The following is a 15,646-nucleotide window of genomic DNA, read 5'->3' as shown; positions in this document are numbered from 1 at the left end:
CCTCAGATATCTCTGAACACTTTCATTTGAAATAAAAGTTGATGCCTTAAAGTTTTTTCTTTTTTTTTTTTTGAAACAGGGTCTTACTCTGTTGCCCAGGCTCGACTGCAGTGGTGCAATCCAGCTCACTGCAGCCTTGACCTCCCAGGCTCAACAGATCCTCCTACCTCAGCCTCCTTGGTAGCTGGGACTACAGGTGTGCCCCACTACACCCGGTTAATTTTTGTATCTTTTTGTACAGACGGGGTTTCACCATGTTTCCCAGGCTGGTCTTGAACTCCTGAGCTCAAGTGATTGCCCACTTTGGCCTCCCAAAGTGCTGGGATTACAGGCACGAGACACCACGCCCATCCGGTGCCTTAAGTTTGAAATCTACCTATCTAGTTCAATCTTGATTTTTTTATAGATGAGAAAAATAAAGCTCAGAAGAGTCTAAAAATATTTTTCTGTGAAATACCATATTATCCTTTGTATTACTAGCTTATTTCCTTAACACAGCATTTCCTAGTCTGTTTTCAGGTGATAATCCTTCACTGTTTATTATAAAAATTTTAATCATTAAATTCTTTCTTTTCTGGTTTATGAGCCATAAAAAAATTCTGAAAACTAATATGACTGGTTCTGAGTTCATGTAATTTATATGTAGCAGTAAACCTTATTGAAGGTATTTCTCCAGTCTTCCACCATTCATGTATTCCACCAACATTCAAAGTTAAACCAGAAGATTCGCTGTTTTTAGGACTGTCACAACCTAGAGGTACCATCTAGCTGCACTATTTTTCAGTGTACAATAGCTTTCTAGCTGCCTGAAGGTCAGAACTAAAGGTATAAACACTCACTTTAGAAACAAATTACGTGTACCTATAAGGGCACTATCCTAAACGTACAGGTGTTTTGTGATCATCTGCTTTTATAATAGAAACCTAATGCTTACAGTGCTTTAGAAAATAGAGGACCAGTTGATCTGGAAGTACTCTGGCTTGAAAGAGTTTTTCTTCTTTGACCTTAATGATTGTTGAATTCAAGTTCTTTCCATGGAAATAGATTCTAAAAACAGCCAAGTTGCATTTTTTTCAGAGCATTCCTTCTAAATGTATCAACAAACATTTTACCTGAGAGTCCAATGGTACATTGTATACTTCGGCATCCAGCAAAACAGTACAAGCACTAAATGGCAGTGTTTGATTTGCCAATGTTCTTGCAGCTCTGTAATGAACTCGCAAAACTTCTTGTTCGTTGGATACAATGAGTTTTTCCTAGTTGAATAGAGAATTAAAAAAAATAAATTCTTCAACAGTTTTTTTTTTTTAAAGAACAATCTTACTCTCTCGCCTAGGCTGGAGTGCAGTGGTGTGATCACAGTTCACAGCAACCTTGACCTCCTGGGCTCAAGTGATCCTCCCACCTCAGCCTCCCTAGTAGCTGGGACTACAGGGGTGTGTCACCAAGCCCAGCTAATTAAAAATATATATATATTTTTAGAGATGATGTCTCACTATGTGGCCCAGACTGGTTTCAAAATGCTGGGCTCAAGTGATCCTCCCACCTCAGCCTCTTAAAGTGCTGAGATTACAGGCGTGAGCCACTGTGCCTGGCCTCTTCTCACTCTGTCACCTAGGCTGGTGTGCAGGCATGATCATAGCTCATTGTAATCTCGAAATCCTGGGCTCAAGCAATCTTGCCACCTCAGCCTTCTGAGTAGCTAGTACTATAGGTGTGGACCACCACACTTGGCTAATTATTATTTTAAATTTTTTTGTAGAAATGGGGGTCTCACTATGTTGCCCAGGCTGGTCACCATCTCCCGGGCTCAAGTGATTCTCCTCTCTCAGCCTCCCAAAGTGCTGGGATTACAGGTGTGACCCACATACCTGGCCCGCATATTTTAAGTGATTTTATCTTATTTCAAAAACAATTTGTTAGGCCAGGCATAGTTGCAAGACCACATCTCTACAAACAAACACACACACACATACACACACAAGCTAAAGAACCCAAATTTCAGAGTAGTCTTTTCTTCACAGTAGGCTTAAGAAATTTGAGAACTCCCAGTGTTTCAAAAGTAGAAATATATTCTCTCTCTCCAAAACTAGCAGTTTCTCTATTTTAAAATTATTTTTAAAGTATGGTGGTATAAAATAGTGGCTTTTAGTGTATTGACCAAGATGTTCCACCATCACCAGAACATTTCCATCACTCCAAAAAGAAACCTGCTACCCATCAGCAGTCAATCCTCATTCCCCGTACCCCTTCCTCTATGCTCCTAGTAACCACCAACCTAACTTTGGTCTCTATGAATTACCTATCTTGAACATTTAATATACATGGAATCATACAATATGCAATATGTGGTCTTTTATGATTGACTTCTTTCATTTGGCATAATGACTTCAAGGTTCATCCATGTTGTAGCATGCATCAATACTTTATCCCATTTTATGGCTGAAAAATATATTCTACTGCATGGATATACCACATTTTATTTATTCATCAGTTGACAGACATTTGGGCTTGAAGGGTGGCAGAAAATGCTACCCCAAAATATGCCTCTTTGGCATAAGAATTATTTTGAGCTAAAGGCAATTTGAACTCAGCAGGCTCAAGAGTGCTCTGACCTCCCCTTTCTACCTGAAAGCCAGAGATAAAACTCCCATGGGAAAGATGGTCTCCTGAAACCAGGAGGAAAGAAACATTCTTATGACTAGTGACAGGGAGTCAAGGCCAAGAGAATTCTGTACAAACAGACCTTGTTAAAATAACTTTCATCTTCCTTTAGCCTTCCAGTGGATTTTAGTTACTTTTCCACAGCCGCCTTTCTTTCTTCAACCTAGCATAAAATCACTCAGGTTTTGCCAGTTCTTTGGCTCCCATGTGACATAAATCTTGTATGAAATAAATCTGCACATTTTTCTCCTGTTAATCTATGTCAGATGAAGTAAGATAAAAATCACTTAAAACATGCTGGCCAGGCACGGTGGCTTCCGCCTGTAATCTCAATGCTTTGGGAGGCTGAGGTGACCTTAAGGCCCAGCTGGAGATCTTAAGATGGTGGAGGTTAACTTTTGCCTCCCCTACAGGCTGTTTACACTTTGAGGCTAATATAAAAAATGCTGCTATAAACGTTCACACTCAAGTTTTTGTCTGGATGCGTGTTTTCATTTCTCTTGGATAAATAAGTAGGAGTGGAACTGCTGGGTCATCTAGTGACTCTGTTCAACTTGTTGAGGAACCATCGAACTATGCCACAGTAGCTGTGTCATTTCACATTCCTATCAGCAATGGGAGGGTTCTAATTTCTTCACATCCTCGCCAGCACTTGTTACATCTATCTTTTCGATTACAGCCATTCTACTGGGTGTGAAGTGGTATGCCTTTGTGTTGGCAGCTTTTTTATACTGAATATTTTTATAGAAATAAACATACTGTATGATGACGTCAACTACTTGTAAACCTGCCACACACAATAAAATCCTGCCTGGATGTATTCAGTGGGGCCCAAAACTAATGTAATATGCAGAGTCACTCTACCACAAGGTTCATAAAACGATCCAGGCAATCTTCTGCATTTAGCAAACTGAGAATTCCTGGGGTCCAGCTACAGATCCCAACCCATTCTAATCTTGGCTACAGATTGTGCCATCTGGTCCTAACTACATTCTTTGGCCTAAATATCAATGGGGATAACCCTGGGACCTGTGGCTAGCTAGAACTTCATGGAGAGGTAAAGTGACTCCAGGAACTCGCCAGTTTCATAACAGATATCATTTTATTGGCCCTGTCTGGAAGGCTGGGCTGGGAGAATACAAAGAATGTGCCTAGTCTTCTCCTCCCCACCATGTTTCCCATTCTCTCCTCAACTCCAAGGAACTTTGGTCTTCTCCTGATGGAGAAAACAGGCCACAATATATCCAAATATGTATTATTGCAGAGTTTTAATGTTTTCATAAATTCACGAAAAAAAGAAGCATGGTCCTAATTAACTTAATTCTTGTATGACAAACGATATTCAAAGAGGTAGGCCTAACGCTTTTGATTTATTAAGTACAATTTAAAGTGCAACTTGAAGTAATACATATCCAAAACCTTGACGCAAAAGAAAAAATAGCTAGATGTGTCTTCCTAAAAAGTTGGCTGTAGTACTGTAGAGATTAAGAGCAATAACCAAAAATCCCTCAAAAGCAAACACCATGTGAGAAATACATTTTCTTTTTTTGGAGACGGAGTCCCACTCTGTCGTCCAGGCTGGAATGCAATGGCACGATCTCGGCTCACTGCAACCTCTGCCTCCCGGGTTCAAGTGATTCTCCTGCCTCAGTCTCCAGAGTAGCTGGGACTACAGGTGCCCGCCACCACACCAGGCTAACTTTTTGTAGTTTTAGTAGAGACGGGGTTTCACTGTGTTAGCCAGGATGATCCCAAAGTGCTGGGATTACAGGCGTGAGCCACCACGCCTGGCAAAAAAATTTTTTAAAAAATTAGCTGGGTGTGGTGGTGCATGCTTGTAGTCCCAGCTATTTGGGAGGCTGAGGCAAAAGGATGGTTTGAGCCTGGAAGGTTGAGGCTGCAGTGAGCCATGATGATCACACCACTGCCAACCTGGGTGACAGTGAGACTGTCTCAAAAAACAGAACAAAACAAAATCCCTGCAGTTATGAGATTTGCTGCTACACGACACCTAACTGCAGCTCTGTGTAGAGATACTTGTATGACATAGCTGGCCAGGATCAAGCAATTTGGTAGCTAGTAGTTACTGAGCCACCAGACGGTGAAGTGGTTTGTTCTCACGTTGGTGAGACATGTAAAGTTGCCCTCGAGTATTCTGCAATTCTAAATTGTTTACTGGTCAAATACATGGAAGATGTATCATTCTGTTATGTGTTAAAGTTCTACAAATTGCACAATTCAAATAAGAATTCTTAACTGTAAGGTGGCAAGACTTTCTGTAACCTGGACAGGTACACAGATGAATATACACCAGGTGACCTCAAATGTCTGATAGTTGAAATAGCTTTTGATGTGTGTTATATTACCTAACTTCTTATTGCTGACAAATTGCTCACTGTCAATGGGTCATGCAGTGTTGTAAATTCTGTATTGTGCTTCTTTTATTTGTTGCTTCTCTTTGTAATCCTATGAATATTTTTTTATTTAAAAACATTCTGAGAAGAGGTTCCAAATTTCCCAGACTGTTACAGAAGTCCACAGTAGGAAAAAAGTTAAGAACCTGTGCCAAGAAAATCGATCATGTATGAATCAAAGAAATTATACACAAATTTTATTTGCATATGAGTATGTATACATTTTTGTGAAGAAGGATCATAGTTTACACCACATTTTCAGAGGTCCTCAACCCTCCCCCAAAATTAAGAACATACTATATTTTGTAAATCCAAGTGAAATGACTTATAATTTCTATAAATACTCTGAAAAAGGTTTTTCTTCCTGTAATTTCAAGCCAAGACTAACCACCGGAAGGCCGATACTAAGGCAGACCTACGTGGACAAATAAGCATAGCCTTTATAAGTATTTTGCCCTTTTGCCCTGAAATAGCTGGAACCAAGCAACGATTCCAAAACTTGGAAATTCAAATACTCCACTAGGAATCTACTGTTATAATTCTACAAATTCAACAAATAACAAGATGACAGAGACTTACATATTAAAAATATATTCAACATAAATTATAATATGGGAGCAGCAATCCTAAAATAGGCTTAAAATTTTTCCATCTAATTAAACACAAGATAAAACCAAACCATTTCTCAAAATGGTTCTAAATTTTAAAAATCCACTAATAAAAAATTATTGGCCATTTTAATGTATTGGTAAAAACCAGTTATTTTTAGCGTAAGTACAAATTTAAACATTTCTTACCCTTTCAATACTGTGTTGCAAACGTAGTTTCATCCTTACAACTTCCTGTTGCCGAAAAAGCTCTTTAAGTGGATCTGACAATGAAGGTGGTGGTGTAATCTAATTAAAAAGACATATATAGTTTAAAATATTAGGTTTTATTTACAATAATGGGCTATTCTTTTAAAATTAAACCCTTTTAGTGCATAAAAAAATCAAATTCCAATGTCCTGTGAATTAAATAATACAGCACTAATTATAGAACTAGTTGTTACTTCTGTTTGAAACATTGAGCACAGTTTAGATGTTTTGATTCTAAGGCCACAACAAATTTCAAACAGCAAATCAGAAGGACTACCAGACACATTTTAGATCCTCAGTAAGTGTCAGCTCACAGACAAGGAGGGAAGGAGGGAGGAGTCGCAAAACCAGAAAAGCTGGTATAAACATGGAGGAAACACTCCTTAAGATTAAAGCAGTTCAACTGTATCTATATAGTGAGGTCTGTCTGCAGACATAATACAATATCAAACACTAAAGTCCTGAGTGTTACACTTAATTCTTTTATAAAAGTAGATGAAATGGTCTAACGAATTTTTTTCAAACTTTATCCCACATGACTTTGTCTATTCATACTCCAAAAAGCTTTTGGTTAATCTCCAATTTGATATTGTAGTGAACTGTGTTTTCTGGTAAATGCTGGAGGTTAAGGAAGCTGATTCAATCTATGCATGTAACTCCACTCTTAAAGTAAGATACACTGGCCAGGCACGGTGGTTCACACCTGTAATCCCAGCACTTTGGGAGGCTGAGGTGGGTGGATCATGAGGTTAGGAGTTCGAGACCAGCCTGATTAAATGGTGAAGTCCTGTCTCTACTAAAAATACAAAAATTAGGCAGGTGTGGTGGTACATGCCTGTAATCTCAGCTTCTCAGGAGGCTGAGGCAGGAGAATAGCTTGAACTCAGAAGGCGGAGGTTGCAGTGAGTTGAGATCATGCCACTGCATTCGCATTCTAGCCTGGGTGACAGAGCAAGACTCTGTCTCAAAAAAACCAAACAAAAAAAGGGACATCTTGGCTGGGCATGGTGGTTCTCACCTGTAATCCCATCACTTTGGGAGGCTGAAGTAGGACTGCTTGAGACCAGTAGTTTGACACCAGCCTGGGCAACATATTGAGACCCCATCAAAAAAAAAAAAAAAAAAATTTAAAGTTAGCTAGGTGTGGTGGTGTCCGCCTGTAGCCTCAGCAACTCAGGAAGCTGAGATGGGAGGATAGCTTGAGTCCAGGAGTTTGAGGCTGCAGTAAACTATGATCGTACCACTGCACTCCAGCCTGGGCAACACAGCGAAGCCCTGTCTCGTAAGTTAAAAACAAAACAAGAGATGGCAAAAACCATCTGTGATCCCTAAATACTCTTTTTCTACCCCTTGGAGAATTTGTATTTTCCCCCTCTTATTCTTGCTTACAATTCTTGCTAGCACATTAGTGCAAAGGAAGGTATCTCAGTATGTTTTGGCAAGTTATAACACTTCTGGTTTAATAGTCAATTCTATATGAAAGTGGGACAACCAGGTATTTTCCACTTCTTGATGTAGTGCCACAGGAATCATAATACACCACATATATGAAAAGCTCGACAAAAATCACACCTGGCTCTACAGACTCTGTAATCAGCAGAGACTGAAAATATGTTAAATACAACCACAAAGACTCAATCAGTTCAATCACAATGTGGAAAATTCTACAGGACAAATAACTTACTGGAACTGATCATTTCTCAGGCCTCTAATAGAAGTAATCCATTTGTTGGATTTCTGCATCCTGTGAACTGCTTTAAATTTAGCATGAGTTATAGGTAGTTTGGTGCTGTTTTAGTTCTAGAAAACCATATAGGCCTCTAGTTATTTCAAGGAATGTAGAGGACGGATTATCTACTGTCTGATACTGAGGTGCCAGAGAAAGCTTCCTCAAGAGGGTAAATGCCTGACCTGCATCTTATAGGAAGTGCCGGAGTTAAAGAGTTAGTGAAATGAGTCATGTGGGAAGAAAGGAAAAAGAGGGAGAGAGGTAATTCCCAGAAGACAGGATGTCATGCAAAAACAAACAGAATGGTATCTGCAGACAACTCCAGGCAGGTTGGTGCAAAAGTAACTGGGTTTTGCCATTACTCTCGTTATCCTCTTTTCACACCATTTTGTCCAACTTGATCTTCTAAGAACTTAAGATCGCAGAAGAGATCAGCAGGGGCAAAGTAATGCAGGCTGCAGTCTACACTGTAAATGTGCTTTTCTTAAAGTATGTTCCACAAAAGATTGGGCCCACAATTTCTCTTACAATTCTTTACAATCTTACAATTCTGTGAAGATCCACAAAAATGCTTCCAAGAACAAGTTTGGAAAACATGGTATAAACGTACCCACTTAGAAAACTCCCAATACATCAAAGTTTCTGGTAAGTTCTGCAGTGAACCTATTTTTAGATTAATAGTGCTTCCCAAACTTACTTGACCATGAAAGCCTCCCCCATTTGCACAGGAGGTTTTCAAATAACATACTGTGGAAGAGATATTATGTAGAACATGTTAGAGTTAAGTAATAGAGAACCATGAAAGGTCTGACAGCTTGCTGCTGTGTGTGAACAGACACTATGGGGACAACATTGTAGGCAAGGAATTGAGGAAGCAGATTACTATTGTGTTGGTGTGAGATGGAGGAGGGAGTGAAGGAAATGGGTTGGTTCAAAAAATACTGGTGACTGGCCCAATAAACATAAACAAGAGGGAATACCTCAGAAGGACTTGAGGCTTAGTGTGAGAACTGGAGGGTGGTAATAGAGGCCACAGGAGGGAACAGGAGAGGAGAAAGAGAAGCAGGTTATTGGGTAAGTTCAGCTCAGTGCTGACTTACTGAGTTTCTGAAGCTTATGGACATTCAGGTGGAGCTATGCAGTTACAAAAAAGAAGGAGAGAGATCTGGGCAGGATATTTAAATGTAGGAAACATTAACATAGATCGCATAAAGCAGAAAGGGAAAATCACCAAAGAGATACGGAGGTTTTCTGAGGAAGCTTTCCCTCTGCTGTTTTCCTCCTCTATCTTTTAAGTAAATCATGCTTGGAGATTTTGTCTTTCAATATCCGGGTCCCAGGAGTCTTGACAATACTCCCTTGACCGCTTCTCATGGATTCACTTTCCTTTGATCATCCACTCTTGGAACCCCTTCAAGATTTCTGTAGTGTGTAATCAGTGGCCACAGCAGAGACTAGATTGTAACAAATCTCGTCTTCCTCCCTGTTCATTTGATTTTGGGGATCTGACCTGCAGTTTTACTCCCCTTGATTTCTTCTGGAAAAATGGCAGCATTTTGGTTAAATTATGATTAAAGTACTGGAAGAATAAACAAACTGACTCTGGGTATGTTTTACCATATTTGTTTCATTTTTCATTTTTAGTTTTGTAGACATCTTGTTGGTCTTGAACTCCTGGCCTCAAGTGGTCTTTCCACCTTGGCCTCCTAACGTATTGGGATTACATTTATTGTCATCAGGCCTGGCCTCCACTTCACAATTTCTAGTTCTATAATTGGAGTACATAAATGTGAGGAAAGATTACTTTCATAAAATGGCAATTAGTTGGCTGGGAGGAAACAAATGGATAAAGCCATATTGGAAAGTAAGAAAAAGAATGTAGTGCCCACAAGATTTTTGTTATTCTGGTCTTTATTATTTTTCAAACTAAATTTTAAGTAAACGAGTTTCAGTCCAGTAAACTCAAACACACAGCATTTTATGTACAAGTCTGGAGTTCATATATTAGCTTCAATAAATACGACCCTTACAGTGATTTGCAGCTGTATAAAACAATGGTAACCACCTTAAATCTATATACTGTTTTAAAGTTTTAATGGGCTTTGGCATATACTATTTCAACCTGCTTTGAAGTAGGGTAGACATTTATTCTTGTTTTACACATGTGAAAACTAAGGATCACAGATGGGAAATGAATTATTTAAGATCACACAGTGGGTCTGTAGCAAAATCCAGACTGCAGTAATATATGCGAATTGGAAATCTACAGTGCTTTCTATTATATTGTGCTGTGTTTTGCTACTTTAGTAATTCTCATTAAAAAACGAAAATTAAAAAAACTTCCCACTACATCCAGGAATATTTCTCACCTCTGCTTATAGTCCCTTTTAGAACAGTATTCGATACAGCTAAACTTCTAATATAACTAGACATATCCCAAGAATCGTTTCAAGGAAGTCAAACTTGAATTACATCACCTTTGCAAGAGTAAGAAAAGGTGACAGTACAAATATAACAAACACATTTAGGTGTTTACAATACATATGCAGATTCTATGTAGTCTATGTGTATAAATCCCTGGATAAATTTATACAATAAATGTATACATATATAAAGTCAACAGACTGATTTAAGGCAGCAACCTAATATGGTTCATCTGAAATGATTTTTACTGAAATTGTACAAAGTTCTAATTTAAATTTGTTTTTTATAGTTGTACCTATATTTCAAGGCTATGTCACTACATATTATTTTGGCTAAAATTTCTTAAAGGGAAAATAAAGTTGGGGAATGAAAGAACGTTACTAGCTTTGTATTTCTTGACTCATTCACAGACGGCTTTGCTGAAAGAATCTACCTACTAGAAAACTTCAAATTACCTATGTGGCTAGCGTTATACTTCTATTGGGCAGTGTTACAGGTGTATAGGAAGGGATGATGTTACTTACTGTGGGAATACAAATCTTGCTTAAGGGGTTTCCATCCAGGAGATATGATCCGTTAAATGTTACATATTCGTCATAATACTGAGGTGCTTGAGGAATCACACTACACAATAATTTGCGTTTTTCTTCTATTTTTTTCCTTATGTGCAAGTACTCAAAATATGGATTTGCTCTCTCTGAACTGTATGGCTGAATCTCATCTAGTTTCAGAGAATCTACAATGGCTGCCAGAGATTGCTGAGTTTTCTCTTTTGCTTGTAGTAAAGAGGGACTCACTTGCACAGGCTGAGGTACACGTGACACTTTCCTTTTCCGCGGATGGTGAATTTGTGGATCGTCATCTTCAGTTAATCTTATTCTTCCTCTAGGAGATGAGGATTCACTGTCTTTTTCTGATAATAGTGTACAGCTAGCAAGAATCTGTTTGCTTTGATTTGCCATTGTATTTGCTTTGTTTCTAGTCATTCTTTGAGGAATTTGGTTTTCAGTTTTATCATCTTCGGCATTTTCTTCTAATTCTACTTTAACTAACTGACCATATTTATGCATTTCTGGTTGAGCTGACTGTTGTGAATGGTTTTCCAGACTTGATAAAATGCTTTGTTGAGATTCTTCATCTTCTATGGAAAGCAAACACTTTTCACTTTCAGGACAATGTTTTGGATCTTGTTCATTTAGGTTTCCTTTTGGCATCCCTGCGTTCATTTCACATAAATCAGAATCACACCTATTCAAATGAGTTAAAACCAAACCCTCCAGTTTTTCTTTTTCATGTGAAATGACCTGAATATCAGTTGTGCTATTCTCAACTTCATGGCCACTGGAAGACTTATAAGTTAGTTTGCTAAATGCATAATGTGTATTTAGCTGGGTAGAGGCATCATTTCCATTAAAGTCCTTTTCTGATGGTAACACAGGTAAAGTATAAGCCTTCTCAAAGTTTGGTGATGCTTCTTGAATAGTGCTGTCAGAGTACACTGGGACAAAGGCATCTGTTTTTTGAACATCTCCTAGGACAAAAGTATTTTCTGCATCTTTTGTAGATTCATTATCAGTATCTAAAACAGAACTACTAATCTGAACTGCATTTTTTTGCTGTAAAATACCTGGCTCTTGATTGGCAACATATGACAAAGACATATGTTTAGAAATCGATTCAGCATCTGAAAGTGATTGGCTGGGGAAAGAGCAAGGCTGCTGTGAAGGCATAAAGGATGCTGGATCCTGAGCGCAAGAGTTTCCTGGCAGTTCAGTCTGGGGCAGGGATAAAAAATCAGCATTTTCTTTCAGTATTTTATTTTCAGAATTACAAAAACTCTGAAGAGAGGATTCTTGATCGGGTATGTTAGAATTTGGGCAGATAAAGTCTCTAGTGCTTAATGTCTCTAGTCTATCAACAGGCATCTCCCATGACTTATTCTGGATCACACCAACCTGACTAGATGGCTCTAAATGCACTGGACTGTCCATTACAGTGCCCACTGGGGCAGTATTTTTGATGACATTTCTATCAGCTGAAACATATTTGCTGTTTGAAGCTCCAGTTGGAGAAATTGCAAAACCGGAATGTATGTTAGACACATTTGAAAGGTCTCTTTCAGGCACATTTGAGAATACCTCAGGTTTGGGAGAAGGACTAGTATCTCTTGGCACAGTTAATAAGCTACCTTGATTGCTCTCTTCTGATATTGTCTGGAATTGTTTTGTATGTTCACAAATGACAGAAGGCATGCTACATCTTCGAACTTCTACAGTAGGTCTCCCCTCGCTTATAATTAGTTTAACATCTTCTACAGAAGATGACCTAAGATGGGATGTTGAAAGTCTGTTTGCATATGGTGGTTTAATCCGCTCTGGCAAGTCAGCCAGGCTGTCCAATTCCCTTTCATGCAGGGCAGGAGATTTGGCAATTGACAAAAAAGGTGACTGGGAAAAGGACATTTGGGATTCTGAACTCTCTAACATAAAGTCAGAGTCATACTCAACTGGAGGCCTTGGGGTTGTCACTGTAGTATGGCAGGAATCTTCTGAACTAGCAACAGAAATCAAGGATACAGATCTGGAGCTGAGACCCGGCTTTTCATTTTCTGATCTAGGAGACCTGTTTAAGCTATTATCTGAAACAAAAGATGACTTCCCTAAAGTCATTACATTTTTGGTGTCAACAGATTGTGATCTGTTACTCACAGCATCTTTAGGTTGTTTCTCCTTGGTATATGCATCAGTCAATTCTGAACTCTTTGACCTAGTAAGTTCTTTATTTTTGGATTCAGTTGGTGTATGCTTTGTTTTTTCTTTATCTTTTATTTTAAGTTCTAAACAGTTACGGTTTCTCAACCGTTCCTTTTCTTTTTGTTTAATTTTTTCCTTATGTTTTTTGTGCCACTGCTCTATTTCTAGGTCTTTAAGGCTTAGCATCCGTTCAAAACTTGTCTGCATTAAATCATCATTCACTAACCTCTTTTCTTTAGGCCGGTTATCTTTTGACGCTGGTGATGACTTAGGTTTAGGCTTATCTGCTTCAGATTTTAGTTTGAGTAAGCTATTTAGTTGAATTTTATCTTTATGTTTGTCTCGTTCTTTGTATCTATCTATATCTTTCTTATCTTTTTCTTTTCCATCTGGAGTTTTCAAAGGTTCATCTTTTGTTTTTTCTTTAAGGGATAAGGGTTTTTCATGTTGTGCTTTATTACCGTCTACTATACTTGATTTTTTTTCTTCCTGTATGTGTTTGGAGTTAGTTATATTTATACTTTCTTTATCTCTAGATTTTTCCTTTTTATCTAGCTCCCTGTCTTTTTCTTTATTTTTGCCTTTTTCTGATTTAGTATACTCACTATTATCTGATTGTTTATTTTTTTTCTCCATCAAGTGCTTTTCTTTGCTTTCTGTTAGATGCCTCTCTTTTTCAGGCTTTTCTTTGTCATGTTTCCTATCCATCTTTTCTCTACTTTTCTCTCTGTCATCAGTTTTTTTAATAGTAGCAGTATTTTTGCTCTTCTCACTTTCTTTATGGCATTTTTCTGTGTGATGCGAATATAGCCTGTCCTTTTCTTTTATTTTATCAGCACATTCACTAAGATCTAATTTGTCTTTTTCTGACTTATGCTCATGTTTTATCTTCTTTTCTTTTTCAAAGTTTTTTCTTTCCATCTTCTCAATGTCCTTTTCTTTAGTTTGAGATCGCTTCTCAGGTTTTTCTTTACTTTCCTTTATATGCTTTTCTTGTTTTTCAACATCTATTTCCTTTTCCACTAAATGAAGCCCCATGGATTCCTCAATGGCACTCATACCCAAAGTAAATTCTGAGTCTTTATCTGTGGGTATGTTTTCTCTCTCTTCTTTTAGATCTTTTATTTTTTCCTCCCTAAAAGATTTCTCGCTTTCCTTTTTAATCTTGTCTCGTTCCTCTTTAAAGTTCCTCTCTTTTGAGACATGCTTTTCCTTGGTTGATTTATCTTCTTTGATGTTTTTTTCCAATTTTGATTTTTTTTCTAATGTTAAGGATTCATGTTCCATATTTAAAAAGAGATCTTCAGTTTCATCACTTTTAAAAAAATTCTCTTTCCAAAATTCTCTATCAAATTCCACACTCCTCTGCAGTTCTTTGGCACTATCCTTATTTTTGTATTTTTCCTTTTCACCTTCGATTTCTTTTTTATGCTTTTCTTTTTCCCTCTCTTTATGCTTCAATTTATGTTTTTTTAATGTTTTACCTTCTTTATCCATTTTTTTCAGTGTGCAATCTGAATTTTCAAATGCTGGACTATGATCTTCATCCTTTATTTTGGCATTTGATTTTTCACCAAATTCTAAGTGGAAATCTTTCTGATGTTTGCTTTTTTCTTTATGCTTACAGGATTTTACACTTGAACTTTCTGGCAAGAATTCAGATTCTGTATTATCATACCGAACAAGATCAGGTTGTAATGACATTTCGGAACTTCCTGGTGATAAACATGTTTTAGTATGTTCTTGTTTTAGTGGTGTTGACTGTTTTTCACTTAATCCACAAGAATGTTTGGGAGATTTACCAGTCGAAATATGAAATAAATGTAATGAAGTATCATCTTTTGGGCTAAAAGATTTCCTAAAATTCCCCTCCTCTCTGGTCTTTTCTGAACAATCTAGTCCAGTATTTACTGTCAAGTTTGTTATTCTTGTATTTTCTTTTCCTTCCTTTTCTTGCTTTAGCTCTTGGTTCTCTTTATTTTTATTCTGATTTTTCAATTTTCTTTTAACTTTGCCTTTCTGTTTGTGTTCACCTGAAACTACATATTCCTTTTTGGTCTGCATATCAGAATTTGATGTTTCAGGGATGACAGAACATGAAGTAGAAATCTTTTTATTCTGAAGAGCTTCTTCATCAGAACTTTCAGTACTTGAATATAAGACCCTAGATGGCTTTTGTTTTTTACTTTTAAATGATTTAGGATAGAAAGCTTTCTCCTGTTTTGCAAATAAATGAGTTTTTTCTGCTTCAGGTTCATTTTCTTTTCGTTGTTCTTTCCTAAGAATATGCCTATCATCAATCATCTTATTAATTTCTTCATCATCATCATCTTTGAACTCATACTCATCAAGGGCAGATGGAAGAGGTGCTTTACTGGGAAGTATTTGTTTACTTTCACAGACGAGAGAGTCCTTCTCTGTTTCAGAGTCAATATTTTCATCAACACTAGAAGGATTTACAGATTGAGCCTCTTCGGAATCTAGAATAAAAAAAGAAAATGTGGTGTTGGTCAACACACAACTGTCAGAATTTTTTTTTTTTTCTTCTGAGAAAAAGATATAGCTTATACAATAAACACTTCAAATTCATAATCACTTCAGATTTATACGGAAATAATGTAATAGCAATATGTAAGAACTCTGATAGTGTTGTAGAACAGCTTTTCTAGAGAATATGCTTTATGGTGAGGCTCCTTTTGACACTTCTAAAAGCACAGTGTATGTTAAAATCACAATATATAGTATAAAAATATAGTCCTGCAGTCAACATAGAAGTGCATATCTCTTTTATATACTGATTCCCTT

At 37.5% G+C, this 15,646-nt stretch overlaps 1 protein-coding gene and 1 long non-coding RNA gene across 35 annotated transcripts in view; one reads left to right on the top strand and one right to left on the bottom strand.

Moving 5' to 3' along the window:
• ANKRD12 (ankyrin repeat domain 12) overlaps window positions 1-15,646 on the bottom strand; it is a 134,395-nt gene that overhangs the window by 6,966 nt on the left and 111,783 nt on the right. For all 34 annotated transcript variants that reach the window (XM_077975205.1, XM_077975208.1, XM_077975212.1 and 31 more), the window contains 3 exons: window positions 10,613-15,321; window positions 5,876-5,974; window positions 1,113-1,256 (listed from right to left, as the gene is read on the bottom strand). In XM_077975205.1, the coding sequence (XP_077831331.1) occupies window positions 1,113-1,256; window positions 5,876-5,974; window positions 10,613-15,321 (4,952 nt within the window). The remainder of the gene's footprint in view (window positions 1-1,112; window positions 1,257-5,875; window positions 5,975-10,612; window positions 15,322-15,646) is intronic.
• On the top strand, window positions 52-12,002 carry LOC144336497 (uncharacterized). Its single transcript, XR_013408355.1, has 2 exons — window positions 52-1,347; window positions 9,445-12,002. It is a non-coding gene; the product is annotated as an uncharacterized LOC144336497 (long non-coding RNA).

This window comes from Macaca mulatta, chromosome 18 (genome assembly GCF_049350105.2).
Source record: "Macaca mulatta isolate MMU2019108-1 chromosome 18, T2T-MMU8v2.0, whole genome shotgun sequence".
NCBI classification, from domain to species: Eukaryota; Metazoa; Chordata; class Mammalia; order Primates; family Cercopithecidae; genus Macaca; species Macaca mulatta.
The sequence above is the reverse complement of the archived record's forward strand: the minus strand, read 5'-3'. Positions and strand labels throughout refer to the sequence as shown.